The 26,505-nt window shown below is 39.5% G+C and overlaps 1 protein-coding gene across 6 annotated transcripts in view; it reads right to left on the bottom strand.

Annotated features, from left to right (window-relative positions):
- Window positions 1–1,424: 1,424 nt before the first annotated feature.
- The window catches only part of ctdp1 (CTD (carboxy-terminal domain, RNA polymerase II, polypeptide A) phosphatase, subunit 1), a 98,918-nt gene continuing 73,837 nt past the window's right edge, over window positions 1,425–26,505 (bottom strand). For 3 of the 6 annotated variants that reach the window (XM_085445095.1, XM_085445096.1, XM_085445099.1), the window contains one exon: window positions 1,426–3,113. In XM_085445095.1, the coding sequence (XP_085301221.1) occupies window positions 2,921–3,113 (193 nt within the window). In that variant the 3' untranslated portion in view covers window positions 1,426–2,920. Of the gene's footprint in view, window positions 3,114–26,505 lie in introns of all 6 variants that reach the window. The other 3 variants (XM_085445093.1, XM_085445094.1, XM_085445097.1) reach the window with 2 other exon arrangements.

Genomic DNA, 26,505 nt, shown 5'->3' with positions numbered 1-26,505 from the left:
TTGAAAGTCACCATCAAATCCACACCAAGTATGGCTGTCAATCACTGTCACAGTTTTGGGGCATAAAAGGTGAAACAAAGTAAAATGTAAAACTTTTACTAAACAGAGACTCAAACAGACACCAGCCGTCCTGCCTTAGGACAGTAATTTTATTGAATTAGCTGAAATGCAAAATATGTCACTGCTGAGTTCTGCAAGTCAAAAGAAAAAGAAAACAGACTCAGTGCTATAGGTTTGACACTAAACAGATGCCAAACACCAGGGGTGAGCGTAAGCAACCCTCGTGCAGCACATGCTCCATTAGTCACAGTCTGTTCAAAAAGAAAAAACTGGAATGTGTATCGTCACCGATGTGCCTGAACTACAGGCAGATACCACCAAAAACAAAGAATGAGATGCTGTTTTGTGCTGCTTTCTCTCCACGCTGCCACGAGCGAGTAGGGACAGTTGATCATAAATATCTCTTGAAAAATTAGGCTGAAGCAACAATCATTTTTCTATTACACAAGAATCTTGCCAAAGGCATGGCTTTCTCCAAGGTCCTTATGTCACGCTATTGTTTTTTGTTTGTTTTTTTGTTTGTCAGAATTGTCACCCCCAATACCATGTAAGTGATAACACAGCCTCATTAGTTTAAAAAAAAAAAAAATCACAAACGTGACCACAGCACACAGGAATGTCCTGCAAATTCATAAAAACACCATTTAACACCAGTCAGTGTGGGTGGTATATAACAGCAGAGCAATGTTTAATGGGCAGCAACAAGCTAATGCTGATTCCCATTAGATAACTAATACCCCCAGTAATGAAAGATTAAAATGTTTTCACCGCTGAGTCGATGTATCCATAGATTTTGTGGTAAATTCTCAATTTGCTTGTTTGTCTAAAAGTATGGTATTTATATGTTGTTGTTGTTTTTTTAAAGGGCTGTCTCTCAAGCCTGGGCTATTTGACTTTTTTGAATGGGTTCATGCGAATATCGCTACAATAGTGCACTAATTACTCGGATGGCAAAATTAAAAATAAAAAATACAATTGTGTGAAACTCTTCACACTCTATCATGGGGTGCCATCTAAGACAGTAGAAAGCAAGGGACTGTCAAAAAACGTATGATGCATTGTCAGTGGTGGACAACTCCAGGCCTTGAGGGCCGGTATCCTGCAGGTTTTAGATATCACCCTGGGTCAACACACCTGAATCACCCGATTAGTTCATTACCAGGCCTCCAGAGAACTTCAAGACCTGTTGAGGAGGTAATTTAGCCATTTGAATCAGCTGTGTTGGATCAAGGACACATCTAGAGAATGCCAATGGTAGCTAGCAACCTAGCTAATTGTAGCATTTTTCTTTAATGTTAGTTATATCTTGTAGAGTCTTCTTCTTTGTAGGATGAACTATTTTAATGTTCTCTTTTGAATCTAAGAGGAGTTGAAAATGTTAGCCAAATACAGCAGCTAGCTTGACTACTACAGTCGGCTAATGTGGTTATTGTGTATGCTAATCCTGCAACAGTACTACAAGAATGTGTACTAGCGTCTGGAAAGAAACTACAATAGTAACTAACTTTGCTTTTTATACCACTTACAGTTAAATGAATAGCTCACATTTTGGGAAATATCTTAAGAGTTAAAGATGTCATGTATCCCAGACAGCTTAGTGTTCCCCCAACCCCCAAAAACACAGATAAAATCTATTGTTTTAATGAAACACAACATCTTCATTTCTTAATAAGTGACCTTTATTTTCATTACTAATCGATCAGCAGTTTTTTCAACATAATATCAACACAGAAAAATGGCTGTCAAAAGACTGAGGTATTTTTTTTTCCTTTTGCCTTACTACAGTTGACCAAATATTTACCATCATACATGAGAAAGAAAGAGTAAAATCTTCACACTGGGAAAGCAAAAACTGGCAAAGGTTTTGCATTTTTGCATAAAAAGGAGAATAAAACAAATATTTTATTATCAAATTATTTGTCACTTAGCCATCCCCACTTAGCCAGCTACAGGTGGTCACCTCTCGACAAGAAATATTTCCCAAAATATCAGACTAGTCCATCAAATCACAGAATGCTGAGCTACAAATGAAATCAGATTAAAAACCCAAACTAGATAAGGGAATTCAGATTTTGTTTCTTTTGTCAATTGGTGATTGGCTCCAGTGGGAGATAAGTAAAAGGAAGGTATCCATTCTAACAAAAGGATCAACAATTAAGGTAGCAGATGAAGGAAATGTGAGCCATATTAAAAACAAAGTTGGGATCACTTCATGGTTATAGAGCACAAAAGACTCAATAGTTGATCTCATTGTCGCAAATGTACCAAATGTACAAACACAACGAAGAGGAAGAAACAAGCTGTGGAAACACATTCATATGTCTAGATCTGCTGGTTGCATTCATAACACAAAGAAACTGTCAAAGAGGCCAAAAATAAAAATAAAAGTGGAAGTCAAGAGTAAAATATTTAGCTGCAGGCCTTAGTAAAACTATCTCAAACTCTTTGGCATGTACAATCAGCAAAATTTACATGTTATGATTTCACTCATTTGTTTCTCAACAATATAAAAATCGAAATAGAAAAACAAAATGTATCAAATTTCACGTGTCCTACAGATTTTTTATGTTACAATAAAATGTTAACATCAAAGGGTTTTTTTTGTTGCATTTTGTTATTTTTGCCAAAAAGGTTACACATCAATGCTACAAAAATCTAAGTCTTTATTTTTGTCTTGATTTTTGTACAACACATCCTTTCTGTACAGGATAATCTTTTTTTGTCTTCTTTATTTTCTATTACAACACTCATACATCCTAATTACACACAGATCCCAAGCAGAAAAATAATTGTTTAGGTACCATTTTTATGGGAGACTGGGGTTTTATTTTTATTGTCTTTGAGCCCCTTAATTTCATCATCACATAAAGTCATTTAGCTCTGCCTCCAAGGCGGCAGCCATCTCATCTTCCTCCGAGTTACTGCCTTCTTCTTCCTCGTTAGAGTCTTTGGAAGATTCATCGACAAATTTCTCCTCTTCTTTCTTGTCTTCTGTGTTGTTGCTGTCGACATTGTCTTCCTCCTTATCTTCCTCGTGCTTACGTTTCTGGCCCCTAAAGAAATGACACAGGATTATTTATGAGAACTTATAAAGCCTGATATTTATGAGATCCTGAGGAATATTTTCAGTTCGCACTATTAAAACATTCAATAAGATTTAAAGGTGCTTAATTTTGTTAAGTTTGTCAGAACAATGCTAGCATTTTACCTATTTCCTGCCTTTGTGCTAGGCTAGTTAGCTGTGGCTTCATACTTTGCAAAAACACATGAAAGCGATGTCACTTAGCAAAAAAAGAGCATTTAATTAAAAAAAAACAACAACTTTGAAACATCATGAACGGAAAAAGTGCCTGCTTTTAAATTCTTAGCCAACTATCCAAATAATCTTTAGTTTCAGTCCTATTTTGAATATAGTAATCTCTTCCAAGATGAAAATGACAGCTGGATAAACAGATTTAATCTCTTTCAACATGTTCAAAACATGAAAGAATGACATTCTCCCATCTATTAAACTGCTAGGACCTTCTCAGTCCCCATATCGCACCTATTCCCCTCTACAGCAGATTATGGACTAATTTCTTGGACATCATGAATAACCATCACCCTAGCTTACATTAATCTGCATATCTTCATACCAAAATGAGCCTAATGAGTATGTGCAGATTAATGTATCAATTAATAAATGTCACATTTGCTACTATAGGTAGTCCACCCCATGACAAATGCTATGATTTGCTCGTGATACCAGTCCTCATTTAGCCCGATAATCTGTTTTTAGTCTACAAATCTCACACCCATCACTAGACAGTTGTTAAATTCATATATCTTATGCACAGCCTTCTCAATAGAAACTAAAACATACAGTGAATCCACCTTAAATGTTCTATACTGATGGTATATTTGAAGCATCTGTGTAGGTATTGTTGAAGCTGGAGGAAAGCACACATAGCTGAAGAATTCTTTGATATTACTGTGAACATGCCATCCCTCTTTTCACTCCACTCCAGTTTCTCCATGGCATCCTCAGTAGAATGGCTTATTAGCATGATGCTAATGAGGTGTGTAGGTGTTTTGTATGGTCATTGAGAAGGTCTGACACCGGCTCTGACAAGAGGACCCATCTCATTAGACCGCACTGTGTCAGACAGCCTCGCTAGCCTCCCACGGCAGTGGGGATCTGCCTTTGTGTTCATTAAAGGTCAGATGTCGGCTTACATCTGTGGAGAGGTTTCGTGACATGACGGTTTACAGCGGACCCCTGCAGACGGTGTCTGTGAGCAAAAGGGCTGCGCTTGTGTTACAACAAACGAGCTCAGAACCCCTGAACTAACAAGAAGTTTAATCTCCAGAGCCAGAAGTTGGAACCTCAGCGGTGAGAGGGTAATGTGAGGCTGAGCTGTGAGGGCAAGAGTGGATATGAGGAACTAATTATTATTTATCTGGAGACAACGGAGAAGAAAAGCCAATCCATCAATGTACTGTATCACGCTGCCTGAGCACGCCCATCACGCTATATGGGCCCGTTTATCAGGATGTGTGTATCACATGAATATTTCCATACCCACATCCACACCGAAGAATGGTGATTCTTTCCAAATATTAACAATGGGGACAGCAGGGGGCGGGAGGGGAATGGCTTCCCCCATTGCTTTCTGCTCTGCATCATTACATCCAATCTAAATCCTCAGCTATTAATCCAACCACCCACAGACACACACGCTACTTACTCCCACGAAACTCATTCAAGTCACCTCCCAAGCAGGCTTCAGCAGCTATCCATTTTAAAAAATCTTTTTCACCTTCTGTTAAATGACATGGCTACAAAGGGAGAAGCTGCCGTTCACTAGTTTATTTACTAGTTAGTAACAGGCTGCAGAATAAGCCATCTACAGCTTCTTTCTTTCATTTAGATATTAAACGGTCATAGCTAGACAAAACAGGTATGTTGAGCCAGGAGAGAATCTGAAGATGAAATAGAAGAAACTGAACAGATGAAATGAGCAAATGAGACTGCAGAGTCATCAGCAAAGAGTTCATAGAGCAGAGGAGCCAAAGGTCATTCACCTGTAGACTCTTTACAATGAAACTTCTTTTTGCAAATACAAAATTTGCCCCCTATTGGCCATCATACAGAATGCAGGTTTAAGGCCCCAACCTCTAGGTTCACTGGGTTTCACTTTTATTCAGTCAGCACATTCACCAAGAGACATGCATGCTGTGGACTTTGTGCACAACTGGGGGTTTGTATATATGGATACTGAGCAACATGGACATAAATATTTATTATTAGCCTTCAAGCGGGAGTAGAAATTGATTTATAAATAAAGTATAGGGTTGTGAACAAAACAAAACAGACTCTTTTTATTTTTGTTTTGATGGCTATACAAGATGACCAAACTGAAAAACCCCAACCCCCAAACAACAACAAAAAAAACAAAAACACGAGGGATTAAAGCTGGAAGTGTTCACAATCTGCATATCATATTATTTTTAATAAGAAATGTCTAAATTACTTGCAGCTGCCAGTGCTACGCCTCGGTCTCCTAGTAGATATACCTATGGTATGAATTTGAAAATCCTACCTGACAATTTTGTTTAGTTATTGCATTCACAAGACTTTTAAAACACTTGATCTCTGATCTTGGAGTCAAAGTCACTGGGATTTAAACTTGTGTGAGATTTTTAATAGCAGATACATGTGTGCCATGAATGTGACAATCTTGCATCACCTTGCTGGAAAGTTACTGTATTCACAAACTTGGGTATCTATGCTGCCAGGGGGTGATGACAGTACCCTATCAGTCTTTTTGAATGATAAAACTATACAGAAGCTCAAAAATATGATGGATTTATGATCTAATCCAGCTTGCTTCATGTAACACTCACAGAGTTTAGACACATTCGTTACATGGAGTACTATAAAGCTATCATTACTAACTCACGTATGCAAAGCCCTGAGGGGTTTTGGTGAATGTGCTCCTCAGACTCTCAGTAAAGTCCAATATTTCACTCTCTCTTAAATGAATACAGTTCCATCGTTTTAAATGGCTCCACAGGAAACCCTAGAGCTGAGTCAGATACTAAAGGGGAGGAAACAAACCAAATGGGGACAGATGAAAGTGAAAAAGGCAGCCTGCTCCCTAGACAAAATAAAAAGATAAGACTGCTCGGTAATATAAAGCTTCCTCATTATTTTCAGTTGTATAACTGATACAGTGCAAGTGTTGAGATAATAGGATCTCTTAATGCACTTCTTTCATTTAAATTTCCTCATTACTGGATCTCTTATTGGCTAGTAAATTTGACGCTGTAGCTGTGAAGGCCAATCTGCCATAAAAACTTCAGGAGGAAGTTGCTAACAATGTACTTTAAAGTGTTAGCGAGGCACTTTTGACTTCTTTTTCAGCATGAGAGGATTTACCACTGTACACAAATGCTGGCTTGTCAAATAGCTGCAAATTATCAACAGCTAAATGAATTGGGCCCTAAGCCCAGAGAGTGTGCTTGAAATCAAACTGCTGTTGATAGCACAAGAAGTAGAATGGGGCTGACCTTCCAGGTGGTAATCCGCAGGCACAGTTCCTGCTAGTTATGAAAAAGAACTCAATTTTGTGTATCTAGCACCAGCTCACAACAACAGTCAGGGTGCTTTAGATCAGCGGTCCCCAACCCATGGACCGGTACCGGTCCGTGAGTCGTTTGGTACCGGGCCGCGAGAGTTGAGGCTTGGGTGTATGGTTTTCAGCGGTATTTTTGATCGTTTTTATTGTTAACTCAGTTTCCCTAGGTCTTTTCCCTTGTGTTATGAATAAATCTTCTTTTTTTGGTACCGGTACTGGTTTGATTTTAGTTGTATTTATTCGCACCTTAAAGGCCAGTCTGTGAAAATAGTGTCGGTCCATGGCGCAAAAGGTTGGGGACCGCTACTTTAGATGTTAAGGTAGAAACCCAACAACACTGGAGCATTTGGCAATTTGGGACAATGAACTCCCTTTAAAGCCAAAGCACCAGACTCAGGAAGGAACAGTCATCAGTTGTGACTGGCTGGTGGAACAAGAAGAAAGAGCCAATAAAAAAAACAGAACACAAGGAAACCATGGAAACCAGAGCAAAACACCACGTCCACTAGCACCTGATCCAGCTGTAACTAAGTTTTACCAAAAAGGACAATTTGAAGCCTAGTCTTAGAGGATGTCCGAGTCCTGAACCCCAACAGAAGCTTATTCCCCAGGAGAGAGTAAATAAAGTCAAACGCAATTCTGAAGCCAATGAAGAGAAGCCAGTTGGGCTGGTATTACCCAAATGATAAAAGGCATTGCTAAAGATTTATTATATTATATTATATAAGAGGATTAAAGATATATCCCAGTAAAAACCAATGTAAAAAAGCATGTGGTTATACAATGTGTTTCTGAGAACTATGCAACTGTTTGGAATTCTCACATTCATGCCTTCCAGGTGGTTTTGGAAATTAAAATGATATTGTGTTCCTCAAAAAAATACCAGAAATGTCAGTTATGAGGGTGCAAAAGGCGATAACATGCTTGTTATTAGAGACACAGATGTTCCGGTCATTACTCTGAGGTTTTATTATGTGTGTGTACTATGGGAGTATAATTGCATGAGGACATACTACAGAGCGCCTGCTAGCGAACAAATAGCCTGCAGCTACAAAGCCTAAACACATCATTAGAGCCACCAGTGATACAAAATAACAAATAAAAGTTAGGAGAAATGCATCTGCCCCAAGTTGACATACATTTTTATAAAACTGCGTTCTTCAATCCAGTCAGCACGAATGGTGCCCAGGGGAGCATTCAATGGAGCTGCACTGGGAATGACTTCACAGAAAGGGCACGGTAACCATCCCGCTGATAGAAAAGTAAGCTCTTATTTAAGGCCGGGGCGCCGAACACCACCCAAGGCATCCTGATCTAGGACTGTTGAGGAGACGCAGTGAGAAATCACTTCAAACACTTCTGACAGCTCTGCTAACAGCAAGGAGGAAGGAAGGGTTGGTTGGAGGGGAAAGATGGAGCAGAAAGGCAAATGGAGCAAATGCAGTGGGGAAGAGGAGGAAACAGAGCACAGAAGACATAAGAGGGAGGTAATGAACTGAATAATGAACTAAACTTTGAGGGGCTCAGACCAAATCTTGTTGATTTCTTGGGGGGTTGATTTCTTACTTTCTACAGTTTGTTAAGCTAATTCCAAGATAACTTTTTCAAAACAGAGGATGGAAATCAAAATCAGATTTCCTTTCACACTTCATCCAACACTTTTTCTATCCATAACGGCCGTTTTGGCACAATGTCAACTACTCCCAATGTATTTAGCCAGCTAGAATTTATTTTTAACCATAATCCATATAATTTACAGTGGATATGTCAAGCACAGATGCTTACACAGATACATGCATGTATTCAGAAGCTCCATATGCAGAGAAATGATAAGCAGTCTATTTAAAATGACTGTTTTTCTGCTGACTTTATCTTCTCAGTGTATAAGGGAAGCTTGTCAGTTTTGCTTAGCTATGCTTCAAACACAATAGGGGCTTTCAGCAGCGTTCAAACCAAACAACAGACACAATGACAGTTAAACAACAAACAGTCACACAAGTCCCTTTTTGAAGCCACATGCTTTTAAGCCCCACTTTTCAACAAAGCTCACTTTCTGCACTGTTCTGTTCAGTAAGGTCAGGAGAAAAGTCAAGACGAAGACACTCAATTCATAACAAAGTACAACAGTAGTTGCCTGAAGGTGCTTTATACTGTAAGATGAAGAACCTACAATAATACAGAGAAACCGCAACTATCAAACAACCACCTATGGGCAAGCACTTGGCGTGAGTGGGAAGGAAAAACTCCCTTTTAACAGGAAGAAACCTGAGGAACCAGGCTCAGGGAGGGTCGGGCATTTGCCGCGACTGGTTGGAGGTGAGGGGAACCAGACAGGACCAAAGCCGTGGAAGAGAACCACAGATTAACAATAACATTAACAATTAAATACTGCTTGTGTAGTTAAAATCCATTTGATCCATTTGAAACCATTACACTAGCAAAAACCTGCCCTGCTGTGCTTTTTCAAATTCTACACTCTGTATTTTGTGGTGACTCAAACAAATTACAATATAATTATTTTACCGGCCAACCATTTTGACAAAATCTGCACGTCTTGCAGATCCCAAAACAGAAAAGCTTGTGGCAGGAAAACTGCAATACCAAAATGAATGTACGGCACATCTTGTGGATAGCGGCATCTTCAAATTTGCAAAACAAACCCCTAGATGAACTGCTGTTAACATGGGTAGTGTTAATCATTTAAAGATATAACTGGTACAGCCTTCCTATAGTTTTTAGTTTTTCTCTACTTTTCCTCTAAGACCTTTTTCTCCTTTAAAACAGTTCACCAGACGATAGGCATCTCCAAGCCAAGGCTGTGACAAAGGTGTGACGCAGCATGTCAACTGTGTGATTCCCTGTCAGTATCATTTATATCTTCCCCTGTCACCAATGTCTACATCAAACCACCCCCATCTCTGGCTAAGCCACAGGCTGCAGAATCACATTAAAGCCCCCCGGCATCTTATCATATGACTTCTGTTTTTTTTTTTATTTCATTTCTGAGCGCTTACTTGTAGCATTAGCTTTGACGAGGCAGCAGGGATCATTTCTCAGGAGTTTCAGATGGATTTGGACCAGGATACGTTAGTTTTTACCTAAAAACACACTAGGGGATTAGTGAAACATCAATACTGATGAAGGGAGAAGACTCTGGTTCAATACTGCAACAAAAAACATCCATTACATACCCCAAAATCTTTGAGATAGGGCAGAAAAGTCTTAAAACACCAACACTTTGGACTGGTTCCAACATTGCTTAATTCATTTTTAAGCTTGCAATGTCCCCACTCATAAAATATTTGAGCTGTGTCTTTGCTTTGGGGCTTTCCGTCTCTATACTCTACCAGAGCTGTGCTAACATCACTGTTGACCCTGCTATATCTCTTATGTTGTATCATCCCCTCCCCCTCCAAAAATAAAAATTAAAGACTGTTCGAGTTAGCGAACAGTGACAGGTGACACATGACTGCGAGGTTACAGGGATATTCAATATAGTTGAGTGAAAAATGGAATGAGTCTACTCAACGCAGAACTTTGCAGATGTGCTTCGGGTGGTACATAAACCTCTAATCCCATCAGTGTGATACCGAATAATCAATGGATATCGGGGAAAAGGGCACGCTTCAGATCATTCCTTTGTTTCCTCTTTCTTCAGGGACTGAGTCAGCAGACTGAACATGCGAATGCTTAGTCCAGTCACTTGGAAAAGAGCAAAGTTAATATTTAATCTTTATACATGGGAGGTGCCAAGGGTCCAGTCACAACAAGAATAAGTGTGTCTGGTACAGAAAAGATGTCGGAGCTCATACAGAGAGTCTGAGGCAATTATGACGCTGATTTATGGCTTTAACACCGAGATCAGCTCCACTTGGAAACAGAACACCTGCTGAGAAATAAACCTCGGATGGATGTCGTTTGATTGGACATGAAACAGAATTTAAACTACTTATCTAAGACCTGAAGTAAGAAAGGGCTTTTAATGTCTATAACACAGCAGCCTAAGTAAGGTTTACATTATTGAGCCTAATTAAAAACAAAGTATACTGGGAACTTCGTGTTCAGACAAAATCTAAGAGTGGAATTTATTTATTGTGAATATTTATATGAAGACTTTTATAATAAATCTACATTACAGCTTAAAAATCAGGACTATTTTTGATATTCCACAAACCCCCAACAACTTCAGTCCATGCTGTGGGTGGAGATTGCTAAGGACTTTCTCATCTCAAAGCATTTTTTTTCCTTAACAGACTAACTACCCCAGTGTTGGAATCTGGCTCCTGATGAGGTACTTTTTACACCTCTATTGTTGGCAGTTGCCTACTGACTAACAGCTCGTCTAATTATCAATATTGAGCCCTAAGTAGAGACCATAATCATGGTCTTCAATCAGTGGTGATTACACCAGGACACTCTTTGTGTTTTCGCTAAGCTGTGAAAATAGGAAAAAGCTTTAGATTCAAATTTGTGACGTTTGCAGTAAGACGACATTAGCACAGTGTCAAAAAACCAAACAAACAGAGCTTCCTATTTTGTGCGCTTGCAGAGTGACAGCAAAGCAAATGCGGAGTCACCAGGCAGAATGTGAATGTGAATCAAGTTTTGTGAAAATGCAATGATGCAGAGTCACACGTTCAGTGAAATGCCAGTCGCTGGGATGGAAAATAATGAGTCTGTCCCAATGATGGCTTCATGCCATCATTGCACTGTGAGACAGTTCTATCTCACAGTACAAACCCAATCCCAGAAACGTTAGGGTGCTGGGTAAAAGTAAATAAGAACAATGCAGTGACTTGCAAATTTCATAGACCCATATTTTATTCAAAACAGAACATACAAAAGATAACACGTTTAAGCTGAGACATTTTACTATTTTATGAAAAATATTATCTTATTTTGAATTTGATAAGAGCAACATGTTTATACAGGGCCATGTTTACCACTGGGTAGCATCACCTCTTCTTTAACAACAGTCCATAAACTTCTGGGAAGTGAGGAGACCAGCTGCTGGACTTTTGAGAGAGGGAACTTATCCCATTTTTGTCTGATATACAATTCAAGTGAATTTGAACTACATCTACAAAAAACGTTGCCATTCCAGTCATGAATATCCAGGCCAGGGAGTTAAAGTCACCTTTGCTCTTTCCAAAGACCCTTAAAACAAACAGCTTAAAAAAGTGTTGCCTACAAAGCAGGTTTATTGTGGGTATAATGGCAATCATAACCTAAAGTAAAAGCAGGTCAGGGTGGCTGAACAAAGCTGCGACCCATACCCCCTTTTACATGAATCACTGTCTGTCCAATTTCCAACAGTTAGCAGATATTAAGTGGTGACTAAAGTACACGAGTGAAGCCTCAGGAGTTTTTCAAAATCCACTCCCCCCCCACACACACACACACACCGCAAACATGTGTTGAGGACATGTAGCTTATGCATGACTGTATGGCTTATGATAAACAGTGGCTATTGACAGACCAACCTTTTCCTGAGATCCATCTCTCTACTTCAGATCAATGTGTAGTAAGATAATAAATAGAAAAACTGTGTGCGTCACCAGTTTGTAGGACAAAACTGGCTCAGATTACTTGCAGTTTCGGTTTTCCTTCTCGTGCATTTCTCCTTCCTCCCACTTTCCTATCTGTGAAAAGCCTGAATAAGCATTCCTTTTCCTCATGGTCTTCCGCCCCCTCTCGCACTGCTGAACTGTGCGCACAGGGATCACTACCCTGTTTTCCTTCTGCTTTGCTGAGGTTCGGCTTATTTACAAGAGACATGCAAGTTAAGGTGGACTGCTGCCGCCGTCTTTTAAACCCTGTGTCACTCATAATCCTTCTTTACTGCATGTGACAACTTCCAAAGCACCGTTGGAATTAAGGCTTGAGGTTTCAGTGTCAGACTAACAAGAAGGCTGTGTGTCAACTGACAAAATGTCCCATGGGATAGATTGATCCATTCAGAGAGCCAAGACGAGGCCTAAAGCTCCAGTTGCTCACACACTTCAGTAACCACTACATAACTAAAATTTTCATTTTCAATTCACTATTGGTGTTACCATCAGAGAATACACATTTTTCCTAGCTACAAGTGGTTGCAGGTAGAGCAGGGCGATATGGCCAAAAATATTTATCACGATATATATTTGAAAATTTGCGATAACGATATAACTGACGATATAATTGATGCGAGACAAAATACAGTTGTATTTTGTAGTAATGTTGTGGAGTTCCACAACATTACTAGCGCAAAAAGACAACCTTCCATTTATTTTCACTTAAACAAGAAGCTGGTTTTTATGTACATTAAAGCTTTATAAAAATGTAACGGTGCAAATGCAAATTCCTTGCTGAAAGTTTAACCAAAAGGCATTTCCAGTAGAAATGGGCTGACATATCCTGAGCATAACCATGTATAATATCCACTGAAGTTAAAAAGAGGTGCTTTGCAACATTAAACTGCAGTGTGCAGTACGCATTTTTTGGACCATAAGGTGCACGGGATTATAAGGCACATTAAGCGAAACAAAGCAGTCAGATAAATCAAACTTTATTAAACTCATTCTTCTTGCTTCCTCCACTTCTGTACCATTGATTCATTAATGTTGAATTCTCTGGCAGCTGCTCTATTCCCATGTTGTTGCAGTATATTAATGACTAACCTCGCATTGTGGATGGATTATCTCAGTTGTTCTCCTGACTGAAGTTTGGTCCGTTTACAGCATCCTGCCATGCGATTGCATTTGTCTCCAACTATCAGGAACTTTAACGTTAACTTTTATAAGTGGAAAAATGTTAGTGTTTGTCCTCCAGCTTCACTGTTTATGTTATGCTAACATAGCTGTGTCGCTAGCGATCATGTAGCACATCATTATATACCAGCTAGCCCAACTTCAGTAACCCTACAAACGTTGTACAAACACTGCTGTTTAGTTTCCTGTCTTCATTTATGTTGGAAGTGATAGCAGAGCTGTACGTTTTAATTTTTTCAGAAATCTCTCAGTCAGAACATGCTATATCATGCTTAGGTAACTAGCAAAACTAGCGAGCTAACTTCCGCTAGCTTCCTGCTAACTTCTAACTCCGTTAAATGTAATAAATTTTGTTTTCATGGATGCCTGGAAGTTAAACTTCATAGTTACACCTGGTAAAGCAGCAATGCTGATCGTTTTATTAAAGATGAAAGAATTTAGAGAGTTTTTAACTCTCAGTGATGCGGCAGTGTTGTTTGACCTGAAGCATACAGAGTTTAGGACCCAGATTACTCCCAGATTTAAGAGCATCTTAGTCCGACAAATACGACAATAATGACGGCCGCTTGCATGTTCTGCAAAAAAATGTGCTTTGTCGTGTATCTGACGGACAAACACCAAACCAGTTCCACATCACTGAAGTTGCACCATTTTTACAAACCAATTCTGGTTCATCTGTTTCACTCAACAATCGGCCATGTGCGTATGAAAACAAAGGCACTGCGCACGCGCGTTTTACTCCCATTCTATCACGATATTTCATTTTCCTATCGTTGCCTAACATTATACCGGTATTACCGTGAACGGTATAATATGGCCCAGCCCTAGTTGCAGGGGGTCGCTGACTGGTTTCTAGACCAGTGTGGCTGGGGCTTTAGTTATCTTTCACTACAGATACACATTTTGTAGACTTTTAGATAATTAAAGGTTTTATTATTGGTGGCTGATAAGGTGAGGAAAAGGAGCAATTGTCAATATGCCAAGAGCGCAAGTGTTAGTGTCAGCTCAGAAAATGCACTGATGTAGTGACAGGTAGCTATCAGAATAGTTTGCTAACATCTGAAGAGCCAGATAACTGCTCATGGCCAAACGCGACAGTGATGCACTAAAATGGTCAGGCTATGGTAATGGATGTCCCTACTTCATGTTATAGTTTATCCACAGTTAGCAACCGGTTAAATGACAAAAACAAATAAAAAAAATATAAAATAAAATAAAAACTGTCCTAGAAAAATCTTTGAAAACTATCAAGAAAACGTGATAAAGAATCTTAAATGTTAAAATCTTTTTCTACTTTTAGAAATGATATCAAGTTATAGGTTTTTTGTATCCGCAAGCAATTTTCCACCAAACCTCCACCCCAGCTCACTGTTTTCATACAGTTTCTAACTTAACTTCAGTGTGCTTCAAGTCTGACAGAAATATGCTGCCAAATATAAATTACTGCAGATGGAAATAATCTTCTTTTGACTACAGCAGTGCAGAATGAACCAGCTTTTTTTTTATATCCATATCACTTGTTGCCACGTGCACTTCCACCTCATGGCTGTGAGAAGCCTCGCTCAAAGGTACCCTGGTGCAGATTGGAGGGGAGGGGCAAATGGTCTCTGAGAAATATCCAGAAACCTTTCTTCTTTTTATACCACAGTTCACGTGTCTATTTCTCTCTAAAAAAGAACTTTGTGCTGAACACACAAATACTTTCAGAATGTGACAAAAACACTATCAAATTTAAACACCATTTATGCTGTTCTCCATCATAATGACACCTCACATTAATAACTTGAGCGCTGGAGCGTGACACCTTTTGTTCTCTGTGGGCTGATACTGATATCAGTATTTTAAAATATAGCAATATAAAGCTAATGTATTTTTTTCTACATTGTATCAAGCATTTCTGCAATGTAACTGACTAGACACAGAAGCATGTGGATCCATTAGCATAATGCTAAAAACCTCTCTTCTGCTGATCTGATAGGATGCAGAGCTGAGGGAAGCTGGTCAGGCTTAGCCTCAAAGTCTCCTTGAATTCAAGGCATCTAAAATAAATTCTTACAAAATATTCAGTGCTTGTAGCTCCTTCAACCAATGATTTGCTCATAACATACATAACACCAGTTTACCCATATGTGAATTTGCTGTTAGAGCTCCTCACCACCAGCTTAAACCAGTTTCTGCATTATCTATTGGGGAACACCACTAGGAATTAGAAACTTGGACCCTCTAAACTGAAAGTTAGTCCAGACTTCCTGCATTAGGAAACTTAGTTAGTTGTAAATGTAACCCACATAAAATTAGGGTACCACTTTAAGGAGTAATAGATATGAGGAGAGATGGACAGCCTGCTCAACCAATCGAAATGCACAAGTCCCAGTATGCTTTGGCCAATAGGAAAGCATCCTGCCGCTGTGTGTCCCACCCACCTGCTCTGAGTTCGCTGCTACTGTATGTGTGGAGGTAGTCGCGTGCTGGCAGGAGAAAAAGAGAGCTGCGCTGCAAAACTTTGATCCCTGAGAAACCGACGTTTTTGGAGAAGGGTCTGGCTGCAGCCACTGGGGAGCGCCATATTGGGACCTCCACAGTAACCGGAAACACGTGACCTCCACACTAACCGGAAACACGTGACCTCCATAGTAGGCGGAAATACGTTCCTGCATGGATCTTTTTTTTTTTTTGTCTCGTTCCTGCATGGATCATTAACCTTGCAAATCGATCGTAAAGGTTGGTACGGAGTCTTCCATGTATAAATTTGCCGTTAATAATTATATAATTCTAGGAATCATCTACTTTGCTTACACTGATTACGTTGCCACTTTGTTAGCGTTACAACAACGGTCAGACCCCCGAGGTATCTAAACTTAAGTAAGGAATGTGTGCACTTTTGACACCTCTGGTTAGCATTTACTGGTCAGTTTCGGACATATTTGATTTTTGCTTGTTATTGAACAAATTCACTTCACTGCTTTTCACTATCTGACATCAATGCACATTGTTCCATTTACTGCATATTGCGCTTTATTCATGTCTCTCATTCCACCTGCATCAACATTGTAAAGTTTGTCACAAAGAGATTTATACATTTATAAATACTAATATTCTCTATTCCATTCTGTTCTGCTTTTTTATTGCCCAGATTTTAGTTAGCCTTTGTTAAATTGTCTTTTATATGTCAATATATATGTATGTCACAAATAAAAGTGTCTTGTAAATTATGTTTTTGTAAAGAATTTTCTCTCCAAATCTCTTACATGCTAACTGTAACGTGGTATTTCTGCTAAAACCTGAACTTAAATGTGTATATGATGTTTATCTGTTTTTCTCTCAGTTTTAGATGCACATATCAAATTTGAATTCCGCCACCAAGCCAGAATTGCAGGAATGCACAACATGTTGCTGAAGACTCTTTCACTGCCCTCTGTGCCCCACTTTCAGCCCTACTGTCAGGGCAAAGATCGAGGAGCATATAAATGGATACATTAAAAATGCTTTGCCTTTCAAAGGTATGTTTGAAAGGCAAATAGCAATGGCCCTTTTTATTTTTAATCAGCCTTATATATATTTAATAACTATAACTTTGTATATTTAATAACTATGAGGTATTAAATATACCTCATAGTTAAAGTTATAAATATGCACTTCTTTTCAGCACTTCTGCAGTCTCTCTGTTGACTTTTCACATTGTACAGTTCAGTGCCTTGTAAATAAAATAAATAAATAAATAAATAGGAAGATTTATGAAACCATTAGGACTTTATCACCTTTTTATCTGAAACGTTACTGGTACTATATATAACCTAACTGGCATTTAAAGAGTAAAAAAAAAAGAATGTAGATAAAATTTTGGTTTTGATGAAAAGGACTGGTGCTAATTTAAAGAGTCAAGTCGCTAAAAGTAGATAAATGTTTTAATAAATATACATATTACAGCATTTTGTGAACATACACAAAATTAGCCTATTTTGGCAACGAACAAGCTGAGAGAGAGTTTTATAGTTTTTGCTCTCCTTGAACAAAAATAATAGTGCATGATAATCAATGTGGATGTTAATCAATTAGATGTCCCAGACTCTACTGTTAATAATACAGCAGTCCCTCGTTTATCGCGGGAGTTACGTTCGCTACGCGAAGTAGCCAATTTTATTTTTTACAATTATTATAGATGTTTTAAGACTGTAAAATCCCTCACCACATGCTTTATGTTTCTCAGACATGCATGAACATTTTCAAACTTTTCTCTTTTGTTTAAACACTCTTAAAGTTCAACCCATTATAGAAACATAAGTCCAGTATTACAAAATGAAACCGTGCAAAACTTTTCATGTGCAGATTTATATAAATTCGACAAGCTAAACGCATTCTGTAGTGTACAGCAGTGGTCCTCAACCTTTTTTGCACCACGGACCAGTTTAATATCAGACAATATTTTCACGGACCGGCCTTTAAGGTGTTGCAGATAAATACAACAAAATAAAATGATACAAACAAAGACAAAAACGGTGGTATTTTGTAAATATAATAATAAACGCGAATTCGGCTGTGTAGTTGTGTAACTTTATGAGCAGCGTCTTCCTGAAATGCGCCAACATTGAGAGTAATGTCCTCCTCTCTGCTTCTTGATGCTCTCTGGTCGCTATGGTAACACGTAAATAGTTCTTTCAAAATAAGACACGACCACAACACGGGAAAAGACCCAGGGAAACCGACTCAACGGACCGGTACTGGTCCGTGGCCCTGTTGGAGACCGCTGCTGTACAGGAGACACTGTAGTAGGTTGATTGACAATGGTCTACAGCAATCACAACGCACAACACAATGTACTGTAAAAAATAAATTAATTAATTAATTAAAAAAAAAATCAGCGAAACAGTCTGCAAAAGGTGAACCGCGTTATTGTGAGGGACCATTGTACAATAATTTCCAGTAGCACTGCTGATATATGATATGGTGAGTTTTGAGGTTGTCTTCAAACAAGTGCATTGTACTAGAAAAAGGTGTTTGAAGGATTAAAAATGTAAAAAGTGATTTTTTTAATAAACCCAGATTGTTAAAAAAACCCCACTTAGAATCAAATTTATTTATCAGCAGCATCAATAGTAACAAAAATACACTTTAGTTTTCGCTGTCAAAGTCGATTTAACTGAAGTTATGTGTTTCCGGTTAGTGTGGCGGTCGCAATATGCAGCCAGATGCTCTTGTGGGAGTTTTTGGGCTGGGAAAAGTATTAGATATAAGTTGCAACTAACTGTGCTGCACATAAGTTTGCTGGTTATCAGCTATCTTCCATGTTAAACGTAGCCAAAGTGAGTAAACAGGCGATGCTGCAGTTTTCTGGCAACTTTAGAAAGTACCGCGTGGAGCTAAACTGTTAGCCTTTGTTAGCTCTGGTTGCCATCAACTGCCTGAAAGTTCATCTCAATCTGCTTCCAGAAGTAAGGTAACACTTGAAGCGCAACTTATGTTTATTTTCCTTCACGTCGTATTACTGTTATTAAAGAGAAAAACAACATGTCCTGTTACGTTATTTAGAGCCCTGCATTTTCCAACCGAGAGACACCATACCATTGTCTTTGGCCGTGATGCACTGAGATCGGTGAGCACATGTTGTATGTCTCAGTTAGTTCACGTCTGTTTCACATTTTATCGTTGAGAAACTGAATTAATCTCAATTGTTTGATTAATAATTGTCGCATATGCACTGACTTTACTTGGTTTAATGCATAGTTTGTGTAAGAGAGATGTTTTATTTTTGCAAATTTGAGTATTTTAATTGCAAATTGATGTTGAATGTGATTTCAACAAAATCTGAAGTTGTGAATTATAGCTAGAACAGCATAATTAATATTTGAATTGCTCTTCTGACCCTGTCTGTTGACAGGTCAGGTTTTTTTTGTATGCTGAATTGTTCCTGAGGTGGATTCCTCCGGTGAAATAGACGGCGAGCCTTCCCTCCTGGACTTAGAGAGACTGAGATTCGCTTCTTTTCCACTTGATGATCTGCTGCACCTTGCGGTGTGGTAGTACTGTATCACTCACACTTTTACACACAGCTGGTTATACATGAGACCACTGACTGACATTCTCTCACCACTATTTTCTTTCACACCCTGGGAATTTTTTGAACTTTACCCCTTGGACATTTTTTATTTGGGACTCTGAATAATAAGCTGTTGTGTAGAACACTCTCCACATGTGAAAAGAGTGTGGATTTTCATTTGAATGTACATTGGATTTGTGTAATCTGTTTCTATAAGAATTAAGGAGTCAGGTTACTAGGGTGCACCCGAGCATTGAAACCCAACATTGAAAACCAAAAGTAACACTTGGCCAAGTCATTGTCTTAGTAGTTTATGTGTTTTAGTTTTCTTTCATTTTTTGTAAGTTTCCTTTCTACCATTGTAAAGTGTCTTTAACCTGTGCTTGTCAACCTTATGGTTTATTTCACTAAAGTTGGCTGGTTCTTTTGAGTTACATTCTTGTCTCTGTGTCTCATTTAAACACACCCCTGTGCTCCTATAGTCGAGCCTATTGGCCCATTGATATATTCTTTTCAACAATTCCCCTTACTGTGTTACATAAATGATACAAGATATTTATCCCAGAAGGTCACAATGCCTGATTACTTCCCAAACCAATTTGTTGAAGATTTGTTGGACACTTAGCATGTCAGACATTTTGGACTCTCTCGCTGTATGAGCATCTACCTGCTCTGAGTTACCCAGCTACTTTGCACAAGCACACTGAAGTAACAAAAATGATGTGGACCCTTTATCAGTTGAAATTCTATTTTTTGAATTTAATTTTGTTGCTCAGCCGCTGACATACAGAGGATCCCTTTAACAGGTAAACACAGGCAAAGGTGAAAAAGCACAAATTTACAATTTTTAAATTATTATTATTTTTTTAAACCATCCACCAATCCATCACAAATGCTGCTATACAACACTGTCTAGAAGAAACGGTGTGCGCACCCACACCAGCACACACACCTTACCTCCTCAGCTAATATGACAGCTGACCTTATAACAACTCCGACAGCAGCAGTTTGTCTGAGGAAAAACTCTGGATTATGGGAAGAGATGGAGGCTTTGTCACTGAAACAACTGTGCTGGCTGCTGCTGCTGAAGAGCCTTTGTACCTGACAAAACGCAAAATCACAAAGCCCCGGGGAACAGGAACAGCTCTGACTGCAAGTTAAAAAGAGAAGGCAGCCAGCTGAGTTGCGATATGAAATCAGTCACAGAGGTAAATTGGTTATAAGTGACAAGCTTGATTCAATTAGGCTGTTTGTTTCCTTCTCACCCTGAATGTCAGACACCTGCATAAGTTCCTGCTGTAATTGTAGACGTTTAATTAATCTACAGCGAGCGTCAACATGCCCTGCAGCAGGGGACAGATATGAAAGCTTCGCCTTTACCGAGACAGAGAGAAAAAACAAAAACAGCGCTCTGTCTATCTATGGGTTCACAAAAACAGCTTTAATAAATGCAAATAGAATAATTTGAGCACATAGAGCAGAGATACAGTGTCATTACAGCAGGCCTCGGGTTGTCGGGCGATCCTTAAAAGCAATTACCTCAAACTGGGCCCTCGGGTGCAGACGTTGTAATTGGAAAGCTCATGGAGTCTAACTTACAACATGCACACATGCAGATAACAGCCTCAGCTTTCCCTTTACAACCCGAACCAACCGTCTTCAGGAGTGAGCAGCTCGAATGTAATGAAGATTACAATGTCAGCACTTAACAGCAATTTCTTCACATTTGAACGAGGGTAACACGGTTCACGAGCTCAACGGATAAACAGAAATTCTGCCCAAATTAAAAGCCTGATTGTTGGGACTTCAAGCCATCTACTAAAACGTGCTCACAAATTAAATACTTTGATCTGTGAGAACTTACCAGTAAATTGCTCTTTTTAGACTTTAGAATGCCAAACACTGGCAATATAAGCAAGGAAAAAGAGAATAGCCAACTACTGACTACAGTGTACTTCAGAGGGCCACAGATGACATGAGAGAGCGACTGTAGCCCAAGAGTGACAAATGTGCAGAAACAGGTGCGGTACAAGCTGCAATTTATACCCCGAAACCTCAGTTTTTCTCTTAACTGGATGGAATTATGGCAGCTATAATAGAGATGAGGAGGCAGTCAAGGGAGTGCTCTGAATGTGTGTGACAGGGTGAACTGCTATAGTGAAGGATGATGTTGTTTCTCTGTAGACTAAAGTGCTTCGGAGAAGAGGAATAAAAATTTAGAAGATAAAACGAGACAACATGAGGTCAGTAAACCTGTCAGGGGATCAAACTCATGTCCCAAAAATTAGCCTGCAGAGAGACACAAAGGTTGATTTTACAGTTTTTGAAGTTAAACTATTCTGGCTCGCTTGGAAACCCACGAGCAATGCCTCATGCGGCAGAGCAGGTCATCTAATAATGGTAGTTGGTGGTTCGAGCCCTGGAACCACCAGTCCCTTTGAAAAATGTAAATTTGATCTTGAGTTCTGAATAGGGCTGGGTATCGTCACTGATTTCTAGAATCGATTCAATTCCGATTCACAAGGTCCCGAATCGATTCGATCCACGATTCGATTTAATTCGATTCGATTCGATTTAAATCTGGGAAATTTTGACAGTCAGAGATATAATTCAGATCAGGACATTTACATATTTTTGTATCTATAAAAAGGAAGCTGACACTCTCAAGACTTTATCCAAGGTGTGAGCATCACAGCAGATGCCTTTGTGTCAAAGTAGCTGAAGATAAAACACAGAAAAACATGTAGGTGATTTTCCTGGCCTGGGATTTTATAAAAATATTCTGCAGTACATCAAAAACGAAAGAAAACCATTAATTAATCAACATTACCTCTGACGTTACAGCGGTTTTATTAGAGACATGGCTAAGCATTTTGCATTTTGAATAATTTTAAAAAGTTTCAATTTGTTCAGTATTGAACAGCAGAAATGAGGTTTTCTTTTCGGAAGAATGTAAAAGGGGAAAAAACAGCGGCCGACAGCGCTGTAAGCAACAGTAGACTTGTGTAACAAGCAAGCGAATAATGAAGAAAGCGAAACTGTTCGAGAGAGGGGGGGGGGGGGGGGGGGGGGGGGGGAGGGAGAGAGGGAGAGAGAGAGAGAGCTGCGCATCGCAATGGAAGCAAAACAGTAAAAGAGTGAATTCATGACGATGTTTATGTGAAGCGTTTGGATCTTCTTTTGCTGCTGATTCGGTCAATATTGTTTGGAGAGAGATCAAACTAACAGCTTTAGAATCAGCGCATAAAGGGCGTGAACACAAAGCGCGGACCCGGATCAGCGAGCTGTCGGCTTTCAGCCCCGACTGTGAGAAAGGCGACATCTAACTGATTCTGATCCGCGGGTCGCGCTGTGTGTTTAAGTCTATGTGCAGAATCCCTGTACCTGCTCTCATTTACTGTTTGGTGGTTCTTGAAATTTTGTGAGATGTCACCAGAGATTCTGGCATTTCGGACAAAATAAATTTATATTAAAAAATCGATTCAGGATTTTAATGAATCGATTTTACGTTATCCAAGCCAGAATCGATTTTAATCGATGAATCGATTATAAAAACCCACCCCTAGTTCTGAATACATTTACTGAAAAGGAAAGACCAGAAGTGTTCAGCAGACTTGTATCACTTCTCACAGCCTCTGCTCATTTTTGATTTTTCACGTTTAAAAACGTCCTTGCTGTCCCCATGTCGAGACTGAAACACCGAGGGGACCGAGCATTTGCTGTTGTGGCCCCCAAATTATGGAATAAGTTGCCCCTCCATATTAGGCTGACTCCAACACTTGAGATTTTTTAAATCACTTTTAAAAACACACCTTTTCTCCAAGGCATTTTAAGAGTAGCACCAGAGTCAGCTTCCAGTCAGTAATAGTCAGTTTTAATCTGTTTTATTTATTAATTTTCATTATTGTCCATGTTATTAATCTTTTACCATTTATTTCCCCCAGAAGCAACCTCCAGCAATGCTCCCCCAGCAGTGTTATAGGTGCACAAACAAAATGCAGAGAGACACACAGGCTTTCCACAAGTCTTGTGGACGGTTTAGAAAACCTACGCTGTGCTGCCATGCTCTTTAGATAGAAGGCAGCTTTCTCCTTCCAAACAAGCCGCACTTGTTCAGTCCTTCATCAGTGAGTTCAATGTGATTTTGCAAACTCACTCGTTTCGTGGGAGTACTGTGGCGTTATTATATTAACACGCACCTGAATGCTCCACACAAGAAAATCACCAAGCCAAGTGCTTTCACAGAGGCACTCACACTTGTAATTAGTACTTAATGAAGTGCATTTGATTAACAGCACTTGGCTGCTACTTGCCCCATTAATGCCTATGGAAGCAGTAAGGGTGTACTTGTGTAAACTCTTTTTCACATGAATGTACATAGAAACAGATGCAACAGGGGATCTTTGTAGTGGTTTCCATGGCGCCACAGGTTACAGGGGTAAACAAATGAAAACTGCAAGACTAGAGTGGAAAACAATTTACTCTGAAAAATAGATTCTAAAAAGCAGGCGGCTATGCTTCTCTTGACCCAGAGTAACAAAGGCCTCAATCAAAATGAGAAGGCAACTCGTGTTTTTCCCAGGAGGTAAAACAGCACTACAAGATTAGATGGCAGAAAATCATAAATTAATACATTTGGTGCTCTTCTCAGGCAAACTAATTCACTTATGATTAGTTTTTGTATGGAAGCCAAAACACATTCAGGCACAGACGGCAAGGAAAAGATGCATATCAGCTGCGTAGCTCAGCTGGTGGGCTTTCATCTCCCTTGTTAACTTGCAGGAGATTTCGATGTTTATCTGCATGAACTGTCTAAATTGACAGTGGTGGAGTCACAGCTTGAGACTATCTAACCTTTGGAAATGGCATCTTTTACTAATGTATCACACAATACGAAGGACTGAATGTGTAGCATGTGATGCATGTGCGCATGTTGTGACACACTGAAGACAAGGCTCTCGTCTTGAAACACGATGCCCTCAGACAACAAGATTAAGCCAGAAATGATTAAGATGGGTAATAATTACATAACGGAGCAGTGAAGGAATTGAGATTTCACACTGAATGATAAAACGCAGTGGCAAGAGGACAGAAATTTGATGTGTAGTCTATATGCAAGGCCTTTTCTTAATCCCCAGAAAAAGGGCAGAGTGCCAGAGTAGATAGCCAGCTCCACACAGAACTATCGCCTGCAGAAGAACAAAAAAGAAAGGTAGCAGGGAGCGAGACGAGAGAGCAAGGCAAGACAGAGCGAGAGGAAGAAAGCGAGACCAGCGAGTTCCAATTCACAGTACGCCAAGATGGGCTATATTTTTACTTTCCCCTTTCATCTCTGTCAAAGCACACACTGAACAAAAGGAGGTAAATGCTGATGAGACCAGCCAGCCTCACTGTGTTGCTTCTGTTTCTGCTGTTTGCAAAACAGAGGACAGAGCATGCAGGGGGATTTAAGTAATCAGGTTTTCAGTGGTTCTACACGTTTAAAGATTGCTTCCCCATTAATCAGCAGGCTGTTATTCGATTATGTAAAAAACATGTTATGAATATTTACTTTTAGATGTTAGTAATCTAAACCCTGCATATCATGTTATATAACCATCCTATTACTGAGCAAGGCTGGGTGTTTTAACAAGCCAGGGCAGCTTTACACAACATGAATGCATTATAAGCTAACACAGTGAGCTTGTGAGTGTGTTTGTGCTTGACTAGCAAATCAGTTAATCTGTTTTTTTAAGTGCCACTTATGTAGAAGCCACAACAAAAATCAACCAAAGTCATATTAGCCAAGCTGCGAGGGGGTGGTTTCTTTGCGATCTGATGAGGTGATGAATGTCAAGTGTGCTAACTCCAAGTAGCTGCACAAACTGTTTGCTGACGAATAAGCTGACACCGGAGAACTTGAGCTATGTGAAAGCAACTATTATTCAATTAGGGAAATTCGGGTTCTGGTGGGTGGTCAGGGTTCACTGCAAACAAACAAGCCATTAGTGACAGTGTGAGGAGAGCGAGTGTGTCTCACAACACTGATATGTTTCCATATTGTGTGCTGACTTTTCAGGAAGTGCAGCTCTCTTAACCTCAATACAGTTCTTTTAAACATCAAGATTTAGTTCACATTTTCACATATTGCTACAATCAACATTTAGTGCTAATTGGCAGAAGCACTGAAGATACAACTGAAGTCGCTCCGTAGAACTGCTGACAATACATTAACAAGTCTGAGTCACTGAACTCACGCTAGTTTAACTAGAGCAGGATCTCATTCTTCTCTGCTCTTCATGAGCTCTTCCATCAAGTCTTGTTCTTCCTGAACGCCTCTATCTGGCGCTTTGTTTTATTTTTATTCACCTCCTTGACGCCCTGCTTGGTTCCTCGTTGTTTTACCTTGTTTAGTTTCAGTTTCTTGCATAGCTGGCTTATGCCTGATTTAGACTTGTAAGAGAAATTTCTGTCGTAACCAGAAACTGCTGTTAACCCAGTGCCGTAACCTGAAGTGCACCTCCCGAGAAATGTAACTACACATCGGGTCGACACAGCCCGTAATGACTTGAATGGAGTGGAAGTAGAGCTGGGCGATAGAACGATAACGATATGTATCGCGATATAACTTTTACTCGATAGAGAAATTAAGCTATCGCGATAGACCTCGCCGCTCTTGTCCTCAAAAAAAAATAAAAAAATAAAAAAGGTCAGCCAATCCAAATTAAGTAGCGCAGCGTCACGTCGCGTGACTTGTAACGTACAGCACAAGTGCCAAGCCGCACGTGTGTTTGTTTGGGAAGCAGCCAGCGGGTAATGGAGCCAGCGCGTAATGGAGGAAATGAGTGTGCCGACTAGAAAAATCAACCGAGCGTGACCGAAGAGAAAACAGATGATGGTTCCAATGCTGGAGAGATTGTCGAACGGAAGAGCCATAGAAGTTCCGTAGTGTGAAGGTATTTCGGCTATTTCAAGTCTGACAAAAAACAGAGTAGCGTGCACTGTAAATTGTGCCGAAAGCAAGTCTGGAAATACAATAAACCGGTGCATGCGTCACACTGCG

This window comes from Copadichromis virginalis, linkage group LG22 (genome assembly GCF_057382275.1).
Source record: "Copadichromis virginalis isolate Kocher_CV1m ecotype Utaka linkage group LG22, C_Virginalis_male_GT1.1, whole genome shotgun sequence".
NCBI lineage: Eukaryota > Metazoa > Chordata > Actinopteri > Cichliformes > Cichlidae > Copadichromis > Copadichromis virginalis.
This window is presented reverse-complemented; position numbering and strand designations above follow the sequence as displayed.